At 40.5% G+C, this 13,205-nt stretch overlaps 1 protein-coding gene across 4 annotated transcripts in view; it reads right to left on the bottom strand.

The window, feature by feature from the left end:
- Window positions 1-13,205, bottom strand: part of ARID5B (AT-rich interaction domain 5B) — a 175,667-nt gene that overhangs the window by 127,227 nt on the left and 35,235 nt on the right. For 3 of the 4 annotated variants that reach the window (XM_081861124.1, XM_081861123.1, XM_081861122.1), the window contains exon 3: window positions 12,337-12,562. Coding sequence is in view for 2 of the 4 variants with exons in the window: in XM_081861123.1 (XP_081717249.1) it covers window positions 12,337-12,562 (226 nt within the window). In the remaining 2 variants the exon portion in view is untranslated. Of the gene's footprint in view, window positions 1-5,057; window positions 5,078-12,336; window positions 12,563-13,205 lie in introns of those variants that run through there. The other variant, XM_081861126.1, reaches the window with a different exon arrangement.

Genomic DNA, 13,205 nt, shown 5'->3' with positions numbered 1-13,205 from the left:
GGTGGATTGAAACTAGCACAAGCCTTCTGCAACTTGCACATGCTCCGGACCTCCCCCCCCCCCCAATTTCCCTGTGTTAATAACAGACATTGCCCTATATGTACTGCCCTGTTCAGTTTGACAAAAGCACTTCCGCAAAGTCCCACTCTTGCTATAAAAATCCTAATGGTTGCTGATTTCCCCATGAGATTTAAAAACATGTTTTTGTTTTAAACGTGTTTATCTGTACTTGGAGGGAAAGAACTAGGACTAGAACATTCAAGTTTCGCCAGTTCTGCTGTTCTGTAATAAAGTGTGAAAAGATACTAAGGCAGCGAGTTATAAATGCTGGAGAAAATCAGCAGATGCATCGTCAAACTATCCCTCTGTTCCTTTCACCAGCACCAGTCAAAGGAAAAAAGAAGACACAGGAAAGGAAAGCGGTTCTCCCTCTGTGTGTGTGTGTGTGTGTGTGTGTGTGTGTGTGTGTGTAATTTATTATAAAATCTATGTAATATGGAGCAGTACTACTAGTGTATCATCAATACCTCCCCTTTTTTCGCTAATAGGATTCACAAGCCTATAAAGGACAATGGCCACACTCATGCTTCCTCTCTGAGCCGTAAGATATGACTTCGAAGAAAGCTGTAAATATATCTCCTGATACTGGTAAAATTAAGAATTTATCATCTCGTGGCTTATTACGCCATCAAATCCCTCTCCTTGTATGCACTTATAAATTCACAATTATAGGTCATGAGATAAATACACTCCGTGTGTGTGTGTATGTGTGTGTGTGTGTGTGTACACACACACATATACACACATCTAACCTAACATATGTGGAAATAGCATGGATGCTTTGTATATTATGGTGCTGCCTAGAGATATTAAATTTATTCCAATGCAGGTTCCTGGAGTTCATTCATCAGATATTTCATGCTCCTGTTCTGTTAATGATTCATTTGTCCTCAGCAATATTTATATTCTGAAGTGTGATGTCTCTAGCCGACAGCGCAATGCTCTGCTGAATTACCTTTTTCTCTCCCCCCCCCCCCCGCCTTTCACAGCGTAACAAAGTTGAGCACAGACAAATTGAAGATGGCCTTTGGAACACTGTCAGAATAATACCTGCTTACAAAGCATATCCAGACACATTACTCAAGCCACATGTAATGCTCTGGCTGTCAACGTGCCCACAAAGTTACTAAACTGGCAATCGCAAAACAGGAGTGCGATATACATATTTAAAAGTTTAAGGTGGTGGTAGAAATGGTTAGGACACATTCTTTGGTAACTAGGCTCTTTCCCAATTTCACTTCCCCACAAATATTGATGCAAGAATTCCAGCAGTTATATGTCATGAGCTGTGGAAGTATCTTCCTTCTTTAGGAGGTCCAATCTATGTGGTGTCTACTCAGAAGTAAACATGATTGTGTTCAGTTTTGCTAGGATTGCCATATCAATGACCCCTCTATATTACCCACAAATGAGAAAAGCATTTCTTTATCATGTTGCAAAGGCAACTTAGCTGTGCAAATTAAATTAGGGAGGAATTCATTTAGAATAGCAGATCTTAGTAAACAAAGTTTACGCAATCACAACTTGCCCAACCAGATCCTGCCAGCAAATCAGTTCTTTTTTAAAAAGTGCACGTTCTCATTGTTTGACTTCATATAGTATAATATTGTACCAGTGATTTACTACACACTGGTCTCGCAAGGAAGTCCACTAATCCAGGTTTGGTTTAGCTTTCCTGTCAGCCTGTGCTCTTCATCTCAGTTCTTATTCATCCATTTTACTGTAGTCATTAATAATTATCCCTGTAACAAAGAACTCGTTTAAATAAATATAAAAGTCTTAAATAAATACTTCCACAGCAAGAGCCCATAATATTCCACATGTACACCAGGAGTTCTGACACCATTTCAAAATCATTGGAGGACAAGCTCATGACAAGGAAGGATCAAATGACAATTAAGGACTAATATACAGGATAGTAAATAAAGCAGTGTTATTTATTGCAAGACAGCCCTGTACTGTAATAGTAAGGTTATCTTGATGTTACCAAAGAGAGGAAACCAACTAAAATCTGATAAATATGCTCACAGAACACCAATAGCTTTTAATTACTTGCTTTACCCTATTTTTATAATGAAACAGGGCTATGCTAATGCATGTGGGTTGCAATTTCTCAAAGTCGTTTATGTTACGTCTGTTAAGTTTGTAAGCGTAATTGTACAATACTGGTATTACAAGACTACTAGGCAATTTCACATACCTGTTTAATCAGGAATATTCAATCAACTTCAGTTTATGACGAGGATTACACCCTCTGTCCTACCAGTATACTTTAAGCAAAACCAGTTTTCTTACAGGTATTTCAACAGAGAAAAAAGTAGTTTCACATTTAAGGGCACGATCCAGACAAAGCTGTGTACTTTAAAATCTTACTGATTTCAGCTGGAGAAGGCTAACCAAATGCTCCAGCTGGCCCACTGAAACCAATGAAGCTTAAAGTGCTTATCATGGCCTTCTTTCTAGTCCAACAACGTATATATATATATACAGCCTAGAAACTACAAACTGAATTATAGGGGTAGAAAGGAAACAAACATTGGATATAATGAAGGTCCTGCATAAGTCAATAGCAATATATTGCAGCTTGAGAGCTCCATCTAAATCAAGCTAGAAGGTAAAACAATATATTCAGGTGTGTATTTACATTCCTTGACAAATCAGAGGTGGTAAAGTTAAGTGCAGCGGGGTAGAGGGGTGTCCACTCCTATATTCCAAGCCCATTCCCTGAATTTTCCATTTTTATTTTTTAAAGTTTCTAGTCCTTTTATTTGTGGTAAACTAACCAGTTGCTCAGCAAGAAGTAAACTTGCTCCAACCTTCTTACATTTTCAACCAAGGAGTACAAAGACACTGTGATGACTGGTATGAACTTGATGATGCTCTTTTAAGGAATTTTGGAGAGATCAGTTAATTACATAGTGTGCTCATCACTTCAATTTAAACATATTACACCATTTGAATTTATGCTGCACCATTTTGCATTGCTTATGATGCTCTGCCAGTATGCCACTAAGTCTGCCCCCATCACAAAAGTGTTGGCTATGGGTCAGGGTCAGGGACTTTCAATGTATCTTAACGTGTTTGGCTTTTACTCTGTTTTGCTGCAGGCTTTATACTTTTGTTCCCACTCCAGGCCTTTGGAATAGGATAGGCTTTAAATCAAGATAAATGATAATGCAAACAAAATATTAGCACACCGAGAATTCGTATCTTGTGTAATTTACAGACGGGAACAGTTTGGAAGGATGTCAAAACAGGAGATTAAATACTGACTCTATCAATTTGATGAGCTCAGCTTGATGAGCAAAACATGGTAGGCTGAACTTTCTCCCTCAATGATTTTATATCACAAACTGAAAAGGGGCTTCAGACAAGACAATAAGGAGGCCATCTAGGGCCAGTCAAGGGCAAAATTTTCAGCAGGTTTAAATATACTACCACTGCCATGGGTGTTGAAACTCATGAAATATTGCATCCCTGGAGAAGCTAAAAATCAACAGTACTTGAATCATCAAAATTCTCACTAGGCAACTGAGTAGTCCAGGGGGATTCAAAGAGCACATGGCCAAACATAAACCACAGGCAAATCCTTCCAGTCACTTTGGTTTGAAGGTACAGTTGTGGCCCTGAAAAATCTGGGGGTGGGGAAAGTTAACTAACCTTCATAAGAAGACAGAAAATAGTGCTTGGGTGAAACCTATAGAGATAATAAAACCAAATGTTAACTGCTTCTTTGGAGTTTCACTATCATTGGGTCAAGGACTTGGTTCATGTTGTATTGTATATAGCCTAGTGCTATCCAAGGTCCTTTAACTGAAGGCAACCAGGGATTGGAATTGAGACCTTCTGCATGCAAGTATTTGTGCTCCTACTGAACTATGACCTCCATAGATGTCCAAGTTGTCCTACCATCATCTTGTGATTTCAGGGCTAATCTACAAGGTCCAGACTTACGTGCTACAAACACATTTATTGAACGATAGCATTAACTTGATGCCATAGAATTCTGACTGTTACACTTAACGGAATAAAGAGATGTAGAATAAGCAAAAAAATGTTAAGGGGCAGGAAGCAAGGTCGCCTGCGAAAAATGGAGACAAAAACTGAAGCAGAAAGGGGGGGGGAGGAGACTCAGTTGACCACAGATGCCTAGCACATGTCTACCATGTTACTATGTACAGACATCTCCCCATAAAACTTAAGTGTTGCAACAATTACACACACACACACACACACACACACACACACACACACACAAAATATCTGGTGAAATTTCAGGTACCCCACACCTGTTTAATCCTAGCCATTGACTGCCAACCCAAAGAAGAAACATTTACAGCTCCTATATGCAGGCGCAGACTTTGACAAATAGAAGACAGGAGCATAAACTCAAGCCTATGAGCTCCACAAATGGTGGAGCAGCTACCAAGAAGACTTTTTATGTACATTTGTTGTTCAGCGTGATGCATGGATGGTACAATCAATTAAACAGGCACCTGCAGTTTAAACAGAAGGTGGTCTCTGAGGTATTTATAGTCCAAACAAATTCTGAATTCTGAGTATCAACAAGAGCAGCACTGCTGAATCAGGCCAAAGGCTTACCTAGTCCAGCATCCTTTTCTCACAGTGGCCAGATCCCTATGGGAAGCTCACAAGCAAGACCCAAGTGCCAACAGCATTCTCCCCATTGTGGAAGAAACATATCTATAGCATACAATGTGAAGCAACATTTTTAAAACAAACACACTACATTAGTCCAAATGAGACAAAAACAAAACCCCAGTAAATTGAAACCAGCGACTCCTATCCATATTATTACAGCAGCTCTATTTGTATACAGTCCTTTACAAAAGAATTGGTGAAAAGACATCACAGATCTACCAAGACTTGATGACGGTTTTGATAAGAGTAACAAAATCTAAAGAAAGTAAAATACACTGGGGTGGGGGAGCTAAATGGGAGGAGGAAAAGAAGTTATTTTAAAATGGATGACTTACCAGTGAATCACCCAAAGAAAGAACCAAACTCCATGGGAGACATTCAGCTGAGCAGAAAATCAATGTGTTGAGTTAAACCACAAGATTTAGATTGAAAAAGGAATGTGATAAAGGAGAAATGAAAGAATCATTGTAAGTCCTAAAGACAACAACAAGGAGGACAAATGTTGATGCCTCCGGCACCGAATCAGAGACTAGTGTGCACACACACACACAAAAAACACCTCGACAAATCGGTACATGAAACTATTAAAACCACATAGAGAATTAGGAGGGTTGCTTGGGCTAGGCCCAAGGCACAAATGCTCTGAGCACTGGGTCAGTCAGACACTATCTGGCAGCCTAGGCTTACTCCGTGGTGTGGTATATTGATGGAGGGGTGCTCTCCCCTAGAAGGCTTACTGGGCACCCAATCTTGATGTCATTTTGGCACCCGGTGAGGCCCTATTGAGAAATTTATTAGGCTTTTTAGTTCCCCGCTTATTGGGTTCTGTTGCTTTATATTTGTTTTATTTCTGCCAGCTGCTTTCATGCAGCTCTTTTTATACACCACCATGTTTATTAGTGAAGTCTAGAAGTTGGACATTTGTACACTGTTTTCTCAGAAAAGGTCAAAAGAAGGAACTGTTGACAATACTCATAATAGACATATTTAAATCAATGGACTTAAGATACAATGTATGGACTGAGTAGCATGCATGCTATGACAAAAAAAAAAATTATAAACTGAAGTACATTCATAAATAATCTATTTTACAAGTCTGCCGAGGGGGGAGGAGGACCCATAACTGCCACTATGAGCTCACTGGAGAAAGGGTGGAATAAAAAATGCAGTAAACAAACATACTTATGCAAACATGGTTTTCTGAGAACATTAAAAAGCAATTAAAGAAGCCAGTTTCAATTTGAAAAACTAAGGGCAGTCAGCTCATTAAACTATGGAAATAGTTAACTATTAGTTCAATTTAACAGCTCTGCTTTAAACCAATCAAACAATTACAACAAACAATTACAGCGATTAAAACAAACAAGCATATACAATATCTCAGCAGAGGGACAAAACACCCAAGGAGTTTTGTGGTACCTTAAAAACTAACAAGTGTGTCACGGACGGGTTCAGATGCTGTGGGCAAGAACCTATAAAAAGTAGAGTCAAGACTATGAAAGCTCAATGCACAACAAATGGGTTAGCCTTCCTCAAGGACAGAGCCTAAGGTTCTAGTATTGATAGAGTGATGGTTGTCAGGGCATTTAATAAACACAGTAGCTTCTCACAATTAACTAAGCCATTGCCTGCAAAATCAGCTTAAAACTTGTTACTGAGAGCAAGAGAACAATGCCACCAACAGTAAAACCCAGGGAGACTGCCAACGACTGTCCAATTCAAAAACCCAGTTTTCAAATCTGCAGCTAAGGAAACAACCCATCAGTCTACTCATTAAAGTAGTAATTTACTCCAACTGATCATTAGACAGAACATGGATATTACGATTTATTTATACATTATTAGGAATCTATTTTACATAATGGGTGAAGGGTTGTTTTTTGCACTTCTAGCTTTCTTATCACTCTGAAGAGAGGTCAAGAATAGAAAGAGAAAGTTATAAAGCATGGTCAGAGCAGGGTCTAACAATTCCACTTCACAGAGTTTAGGCAGGTGTTAACCTGCTTGCAGACAAATTTCGGTGTCAGGTACCTGTGGCATGACAGGAATAATTTAAGCCAATGTTCATTCAATTTATGATTTATTTATTTTTAATGAAAAAAATACTTGTCACAACTGAGCAGCTAAGTGGTTGTTTATAGGCCTGGTCTTGTGTGTGAGAGCAACAGCCAGTTAACAGGTAAGAAACTAACTTCTAATGATTTGCTTTGCAACATCGAAGGCACACCCACACAGCCATATCTAAAAGGGTGCGGTGATAGCCCTGGATACAATGACAACCTCTATAAATTTACATACTGGGTTAGTTTACAGCTGGTAGCTGAATCCTACTTTAGTGATTGGATCAGCCTTGAATTTCCTAACCTAGACAACCCATAGTTTGCCATAACATTAAAACCAGCAAACTATGGCTTGAGCTTGCTCTCCAAATGAGAACTGGAATCCCACTTCCAATTGTGACGTTGGACTGCAAGCATAGCCCACACTTTGCTGAGATGCTGTTTTGCCATGATGTCCAAACCAACATACAGAATATGCTCACATGTTGAAAACTGATTTTCTGTCTCTTTTACATATACAGATGGAGCAATCATCACGGGATAAAACAAAGTACGAAACCCAGTTTGCAACACCAGTGGGGGGGGGGTACCTCAAAGGGGGGCGGGAAGGAGGAATGTGCATTTTCCACAAGAGGATTCACACCATTTTTAAGCTGAAATACCAGAGAAACTGTGGTGCAGACATATCCTCAACTTTTGAACCAGAGATATCATGGACTTTTGTCTGAACCCACATAGGTAACGATTTTCAATCATTCAAACGAAAACCAAACAAATATGTGAGTTTAAGCTGCTGTTGTGCCAAAATCAGCCATCAAATTTCTAGAAAGTTTTCCTCCTCTACGGAAGAGGCTTTGATTTTTATGCCTATTTCTCATGGTGGATGTAAGGTTGGGCTTCTCTTGCTCTTGAGAGATGGCAGAAGACTTCCAGCAGATGTTTCTCCAGCCTTCCCAATTGCCTGTAATTCCTGATCTTAAAAAGACCCCAGCGGGAGAAGCTTCCCTGCAATGTCTTCCTCTCAACCTTTATTTGGGGGAGACGAGACCGGTACAGTCAACGACTTTCTTTTTAAGGGAAGCACAAATCGCTGGAGAAGTACTGGCCACTGCAGAGAAGCTTTGCAGAATGAAAGAAAAGTCATTTACAGAAACACCCCTTGGCCACCTTGAAAATAAGCTATGCAGAACAAAAGCTACACCCCACCCCTGAGAATTTCTCCAAAATTTTCTTTCCCCCAGCATAATGTTCAAATTCAATTTCTCTTCTCGTAAACCCATGGAGAATATTCAAAAGTGGGGGGGGGGGCACACACACCACAAGACAAATATTTGGCACAGCACGAGTTCAAATGGCACAAAGGGGGGTTAAACTGGCTATACTACAGCACCCCAATAAATCGAGCCCTTGAGAGCTAAATTAGGTAATTCCCCTACACCTCTTCCTAACCATCTGAATCCTCTGTCTTTTTTTTCTTTTTCTAAAGGCATGTTTGGCGATGAAGCCATTCATAACTGCCTATCCACAGACAGTTTGTGGTGGTGTAATTGACAGTGAGCCACTGCAAAAAAATAATAAAAATGAAAATGCTGTTTTAATAACCTTATCCTAAAACACATTTTGTTGTATGCCTCAAAGGGTTTCAATAAAAAAACCCCAACCTGCAGAGACATATTTTCTTGGCTTAAACACCAATCCAGAGGATATAAATGTAGTCCAGCTATAATGACATATTTATAGGCCTATAAAGCTTACACTACAGCTTTCATACTTCACTTAAAGGAACTCTGTAAGAAGCAGTGTTATATAAAATAATTTGATTTTCCCCCTTTGCAGACGGTAGACCAAGCAATGAAGATACATATGTATTTTTCAAAAAATCAACTTCCCCATCTTTAATAGACACGTTTGCACTGCATAGTTGCGAAAAAATCTGGAAAATGAATAACCCATCAGTCAGCTATTTTCTTCTGCTTTACCAAATATGGATATCCAAGTTCATTTGCTTTTTTAAAAAAAAACCCTTTCAATGATTTTGAAGACAAAAACAAAGCAAAACAAAAACCCACACAACTAGAGGCCCTACAAGTGAGTGATTTAATCAGACCAATTCTTCTGGAAAAACAGGTTCCCATGCTCATTATGAATAATACATTCCACAACCAAATCTATTTTTATCTGCACAGTATTGTTGCTTTTCTGTTATTTTGATAAACAAATGAAAGAAATAGCCTTATTTATGCACACCAATCCACAACGCCCTTACTACGAAGTTTGCCTTGGGCTTGGATGGGATTTCTCTGAAGTAAAGGAACAGAGGGGGACAGGGGCTAGGCCAGAGGTTTTACCTCATGGGTAGCCAATGTGGTGTCCTCCTGATAAAACTCCCATTATGCCTGATCATTGGTCACACTGGCTAAGGCTGGATAGAAGTCGTAGTCCAACCCAAATGACACAGAGAGCACAGCAGCCATTTTGGGGGCTACAATCTCGTGTGGGTCACCGCCCCACAAGATGGCATCCTGGTTTTTCACCACAAAATGTTAGACGGTATGCATTATCATGCAACATCTATCATGCTTCTGAAGGAAAGTTATACTCAGATGAATTTATACCGATTGCATAGCAGCCACACAATTCTCAGAATGTTGGAGGTGGCATGTGAAGTCTCGACAAACATCAAGACTCGCTGCAGCTACAGAGCCGTGATTCTATATGCATTTACAGTCCAATGACTACCCTAAAGTAAACCCTATGGAACTCAGTGGGCTTACTCCCAGCTCACTGTGTATAGGACGGCCGCCATCTTTGGAAGCACCTACCACAAGGTCTTAGAACCTGCTTCTAAGTAAGCATGCCAGAACACACAGTACTGCTTCCCAGATTTAACAGATGCAGTTGGGAGCTTTCAATCCCAGCTACCGGGAACGATCCAGAAAAAAGATAAACACCCTTACGGCTAATTAAAATAGAACATAATGGCACAGTTAACATGTGCTAATACCAGAAGGGCATAAGGTACACCCAGCCGTGGGCTATGTGCACTTTATTAACATTAAATTTCCTGGCAGCAAAGATTCTGTACCCAGAACATCTGGATTCTGCGCCCTCTATAAATTACGTGAATTTGGCTAAATTGCATTATTTTGCATAATTTATTATGGCTTTTTGATAGTCATAGGAGAGCATAAGGAGCTATGAAAAATGCTAAAACTCTGCTGTCAGTCGTTCAAAATATTATTGTCACCCTTCTTGTTAAGATTTGAGCAAGCACTGACTGCAAAATTTGAAAGGTATGTTCATAAGGACTAGAAACTTTTAAAAAAGAAAAGAAAGATAATGTTCTCAAGAAACTGAATTCTGCACCCAGTACCACCACATGCCATGCTTTCTCCATCCTCCTGCAGAATCACAACAGAAACACAGCGATGGCATAATAGCCATGTATCTGGAGCAGTAGGTAGCAGGATATGTGCTGATTTCACGTGCAAAAAGATGTGTAAAATGGCAGAAGGGATGCAACATTCATTCTCTCAAAGGGAAAACACTATCTATTTGAATGTCAAAAGCCACGAAGAGTAAGATTTATCCTGAAATGGGAAAAGTCTAATAGAATTTAATTGGGATGAAAAAGTAAGTTCCAACAGAGGGCTGAAAGGGACCAAAATTACTTTACATTTTTTGCCCGTCTTCTGATTACTCCATGAACTGTTTGATTTACTCTCACATCCTCAGTTTACTGGTCTAAAGGTATTTTTTAAAAAAATCACACCAGACTTCATCTTAGGGATGGGCCAATCTATTTCTAGCCCATGTCACTTTAGCAAATATTCATTCACAAATCTGCTCAACAAATGGCATTTTTTTAAAAATTGGACAGACCTTCACATTGAAATGAGAATTCAAACACATATTTCTGAATGCATCGCCTCACAAAATAAACATTTAAAAATGTATTTTATATAAAAAAAATACACATTTTAAATGTAAGTTGATGCATTTCTCTCTTTTTGAGCTGAGAACTGCATCACAAAGAATGAAATCCAAGGGGTAACTATGTTCTAATCTGCACATTAGAACAAGAGATGAAAATCACGTCAGTTTGCAATGGAATTTCCAAAGAACAGCCTATTCAAATGCCCTTGATGCAACAGTGCATGTACAGATTCTAAACGGAGTACACTGGTGGTGGCCTAATAACAAATTGCAATACCCTGCATAAACTGTCCCTGGTCTAAATACCACTAAAGAAATGTATACTTTATATAGATACAGTATATATAGATATATAACTTCCCATCAACAACGCTACATCTATTTATACCCAGTAACAACTTAACCTTGTATTCAATACACGCTGAAGGCAATTGTCTCACTGGGATGGCAAGGCATGCGTTTTCACTTTTAATTTCTTATCTCCTATTTATGGCTTACCCTTGGAGCTATTTAAACATCACCTTTTCAAAAACAACAACAACTGGGCAGGTACAGCTTCTTGCAACTCAACTGTGGAATCAATACACTTCCCCTTCTGCAATGTGCAGGACAGGGGAGGGGGTGATAAAAATCTATGACGCGCATCCAAAGAACTGCACAAGTAGGTCAAGACACTGTGTTGGTGTGTTCTGGGTATCCCAACACACTAAAGGGGGCTTCTGTTGTAGAAATGGCAGGCATCAACGATACAGCTGAAACTGCGGGGACTTTCAGCAACAACGGGCTCATTAGGGATGGTGTACGACATGGAATAACTTTTTATTATGCCTCGTGTTAATCAGTGGGAAGGAACCCGGGCCACAAAGAAACACCTTGGTTCAGCTTTTTCTACAGATGCTTTTTGCCCTGTTAGATCCCAGAACAAAAGAGAAACAGATAGTTCTACGGGACCCATCGTTCCTTGAAGTCAAAGTGTGTGACCGTCAAGTTTCATGGGATCTAGGGCTGGCCCTAATATTAGGCAGAGCAAGGTGGCCCCTCAGGTGGCTGGAACATGAGGGGCGGGCAGCAGTGACATCCTCCTGATCCCCCAAAGCAATCTGGCCATTCCTGTGCCTTGGAGGACAGAGCTGCATGTGTCCTGAAACCTGTTTTCCTTGAGGGTGGTGAAGGATGCCGTCCTGTCACCAGTGTTGAAGTAGCCATTAACTTCAGTCTAGTCAAGTTCTGTGCACGGAATGGGACGCCTCGGGTGGTAAGACGTCTTACACCGGCTCTGACAAGATGACATCGAAGGAGCTACTTTAGGCATGCCTAGTAGGGTTATTTTAAAACTCCCCACCTCCCATCCTTGCCCTGCTGACCCCTCGAGCAATATTACAACCTGATGTCAGAAGCTCCTTATATAGCAGCTTGATGTATAAGACTGCGTGTGCAGAGGGGGAAGAGGTTTATTTGAGGTACACAATCACAAAGAGACCTTGGGGTAGCGGAGATGGTTGCCAGATTCTTTAGATCCCAGCCACATGCCTCTTTACCCAACAGACAAGCGCAATGGAAAAGTTCTCCAGCCAAGAGTCACAGCACCCATCGCATAGGAGCTGAACTGTGTACTTACCAAGGTCAGCTTTTTCCTTCAAAATGTCTCTAAAGTTGAGGCCGCTGTTGTGTGTGGTTTGCCTGAACCTGCTCAGCGCTTCCTTCTGACCATTCTTTCTCAGTTCCGTAGGTCTAATGGCTTCACCCCGGAGTCCACATTTCCATTTGGAGAAATCTGCCTGGGCCCATTTGGCCAAGTCTTCGAGCTTCACCGTAACCTTCTCTGAAGCAGCAACAACTTCATCCTGCAAGAGACAACCAAGAGAAGGTCACATTTGGCTCCGCAATACACGGCAAAGGTTATTGCTCTGAGTCTGTGACGTCCGCTTACAGCCATTTCGATAAAGCTTTTGCCAGGTTCATTTTCACCACCACTGAAACAGAGCATCCTAACCAAGAGGAGATTGGTAAATTTGTGGGTGCGTGCTTTTGTGTGAAATAACTTTTCCTGTACCTCTTCCTCTTTCACTTTCTCAGACACACTCACGCACAACACCCACACAGTGCTCAGAAATAGCACTCACATACCAACAACAATTTAGTAGGGTGGCCACCAGTGCAATACCAAAAAGAGGCAATGCACCACAACAAAGAAAGGGCAAAAAGAGGGTGCAGATTTTAATAAAACCTGTGTATTCTACTTTCTACATAGAGGTGCAAATTTGGAAACAACAGCTATCATTAAAATGGAAATACAATGCGTCTCACCACACTGGGGGAAAGTGACCAGGTGACCTGCTCGACAGATGCTCATTCTTGATGGGAAACCTCAAGGCCTCTGGCTCTCCCTTCCTGCAATTATTCTATCTGCAAACCAGACTTGGACCAGATAGCTCTTGGAGCAGAAGATTCCTTCAAAGAGAGGGCTGGCCCCCAAGGGTCCTTCTC

Source organism: Podarcis erhardii (assembly GCF_964252035.2).
Source record: "Podarcis erhardii genome assembly, chromosome: 5".
In the NCBI taxonomy this organism is placed as follows: domain Eukaryota; kingdom Metazoa; phylum Chordata; class Lepidosauria; order Squamata; family Lacertidae; genus Podarcis; species Podarcis erhardii.
This window is presented reverse-complemented; position numbering and strand designations above follow the sequence as displayed.